We start from the raw sequence: 2798 nt of genomic DNA on the forward strand, positions 1-2798 counted from the left end.
TGGGATCTTGGGCACGCAAGTACACGCGCCTGGCGTGAATTTTAAGCCACCGGGTCCAGGACGTGAACCGCGGTCGACTACATGGGAGTTCAGCAACATAGCCATTACGCTAACTGCTGGTTCCCCCCAGCATGAGTTTTAAGCCATTGGGTCCAGGACTCGAAATGCAATCAACTATGTGGGAGTCCAGCAACGTAACTACTCTGCCATCTGCTGGTCCCAGAAACAATCAATACCTTCATTGAGGTAATGACATATACACATTGTGTATATATCATACACAATAAATATGAGTGTGTCCAATTTATTGTATGTTAATTATTCCTCAATAAAGCTGTTTAAAAAAATACAGAAGGGACCAGCAGTTAGCATAATGGCTATGTCGCTGGACTCCCACACAGTCGACCGCGGTTCGTGTCCCGGACCCGGTGGCTTAAACTCACGCCAGGCACTTGTGCATGCCCAAGATTCCCAGAGGAGAATTGAGGAGAATGGAGGAGAAGGGACTGCGGTGTGACCATCCCACTGGGGGGTGATTTCTCGCTTTCTGTCTCTAAGTCTCTCTCTGTCTTTCTGGTGAGCGCACACGCCCTATAGCAAAAACCTCTCAAAAAATGCATTAGATATATAATATTATTTTGTTAGGTATGATAATGCTTATCATTAGTAGTTATTGAAGTAGTTATTTAAGAAAACAATTTTTTAAAAGATGCCTAAAGTATTTAAAGGTGAAAAGTCATTATGCCTGTGATCTGCTCTATATTAAAAATTTTCATTAAAGAAAAAACAGATGAAGCAATTATATAAAAAATATTTATAATTAAAGCTCTTATTCCCAGGTGATAGGCATATGGAAATTCATTATAGCCTTTTTTATAGCTTTGTATGTTTGTAATTTTTCAAAAAAAGAATTATGAAAAAACAGCACTTACCCTTTATTTTCAGAATCGTGAGCCACCATTACAAATGTTGCATCCAAAACAGGGGAAAATTCATCACCATGCAACTAAAGGACAATGGAAAGAAAATGCGGGTGTAAAAAATGCATTTATTTGGAAGACCTACCAATGCTTCAACAGATGGCACACATGCTTTGAAGAAAGTCTGAACTTAGAAAAAGAGGAAAAGCATACTTAGTAGTCACCAAGCTGCCCAAGGCCTATACTGAGCCAGGTATGTCACTAAGCTCTGGAAATGGCAAGATGATGGAGCCTGGAGTCTAGTGGAAGAGAAAGACACCTCAAAACCCAAATGGTGCAATGCGTGAGATGCACTGGGATGGGTTTGGAGCTATGCATGAGCAATGAGGGTCACAAGGGAACCTTCTGCACCATCAGCATTTAACTTGCCCACAACACGCAGAATCCAGGCTTCCTTCAGGGCCTACCTGTCCTCCTGACAGCATGCCTACCCAGATGGACCTGCACCACGCTAACACTAGTATTTTCAGGAAACTGTAGTGTGCCAACTACCAGCACACGATTTTTTCCTTGGCCAAGTGTAACAGCTTCTAAAAAGGAGTAGGATCAGTGATGATTCTGTGGATTAAGTTAAATATTGATGTCTACAATGCACAAGACAAGCATTTGGGTTTTTTTTTTTTAAGGTTTTTTCTTGGGATCAGCAGATGGTACAATGGTTACATTGCTGGACTCCCACATAGTCAACTGCAGTTTTAGTCCCAGACCTGGCGGCTTAAAACACACCAGGCGTGTGTGCATGTGTGTCGAAAATTCCAAGAGGAGAATGGAGAAGAAAGGATTGTGGCAGGGGCAACCCCCCAGGGAGGGATTTCTTGCTTTCTGTCTGTCTCTGTCTCTCTGGTGAGTGTACAGGCCCTATAGCAAAAATCTCTCTAAAAAGTTGATTTTTTAAAAAGTTTTAAAGTTTTTATTTTATTTTGTGCACAAAACAGACAGTATCCCCAACAGGGTCTTGATGGAGCAATCCGTCCCCAGCTTCAGGCAGCCCAGGACCACAGAAGATGCATACCTGGCATACTGGGGGAGGTCTCTGGAAGTGAACTTAAAGCCTTCCTGTGGGTAAGCCTTGCAGAGCATCACATTTTATTACAGTTACACCAGTATCTAGCTTCCTTTGAAGTTTTAAGGTTTTCTTTATCCCCAGGAAAATCATATAGAGTATGATAGAAGCTATTTATAACCTGAAGGTATATATGGATTTCCTCCTCAAGAGATGATACAGGCTTGGGGCCAGCAGGTGGCATGATGATTAAGGCTCCCACATAGCCAACCACGGTTCAAGTCCTGGACCTGGTGGCTTGCTTTCCCACTTTCCCACTCTCTCTCTCTGTGTCTCTCTGTGGTCAAATTAAAGTAAATGAATGAATAAATAAAAATTAAATATTTTTTTACAAAAAGAGATGATACAGGCTCAGCCACTGGCGTAGTAGCTGGAGCAGCTGGATCCCACGTGGCCAACTGAGTGGTTCAAGTTCCAGATCCGGAGGCTTGAAAAACACACCAGGCACGTGTACGTGTGTGCCCAAAACCCCGAGAGGAGAAGGGATTGCAGTGTGGCCATCCTGCCTGAGGGGGTGATTTCTCACTCTCCTTTCCCTGGTCTGTCTCTGGCAAGCACACACGCTCTATAGCAAAACTTAAAAAAATAATAATAAAAAGAGAGAGAGAGACATGAAATAGGCCTCCTCAGTACTGTCTGTTCAGGCCTTTACTACCTTCCCTGTCCACTGTGGGAAGTCTCACCAATCTCACTATTCCCATGCCCCATTTTAGCCTTCCTCTAGTTCCTCCTTTCTTTTCTTTTTTTTTTTTTTT

General features: G+C 42.8%; 1 protein-coding gene across 3 annotated transcripts in view; it reads right to left on the reverse strand.

Moving 5' to 3' along the window:
- The window catches only part of ACOT9 (acyl-CoA thioesterase 9), an 87751-nt gene that overhangs the window by 8048 nt on the left and 76905 nt on the right, over positions 1 to 2798 (reverse strand). For all 3 annotated transcript variants that reach the window (XM_006146655.3, XM_006146654.3, XM_006146656.3), the window contains one exon: positions 933 to 1006. In XM_006146655.3, the coding sequence (XP_006146717.1) occupies positions 933 to 1006 (74 nt within the window). The remainder of the gene's footprint in view (positions 1 to 932; positions 1007 to 2798) is intronic.

The sequence above is a fragment of the Tupaia chinensis genome, unplaced genomic scaffold, assembly GCF_000334495.1.
Source record: "Tupaia chinensis unplaced genomic scaffold, TupChi_1.0 Scaffold000184_1, whole genome shotgun sequence".
NCBI classification, from domain to species: Eukaryota; Metazoa; Chordata; class Mammalia; order Scandentia; family Tupaiidae; genus Tupaia; species Tupaia belangeri.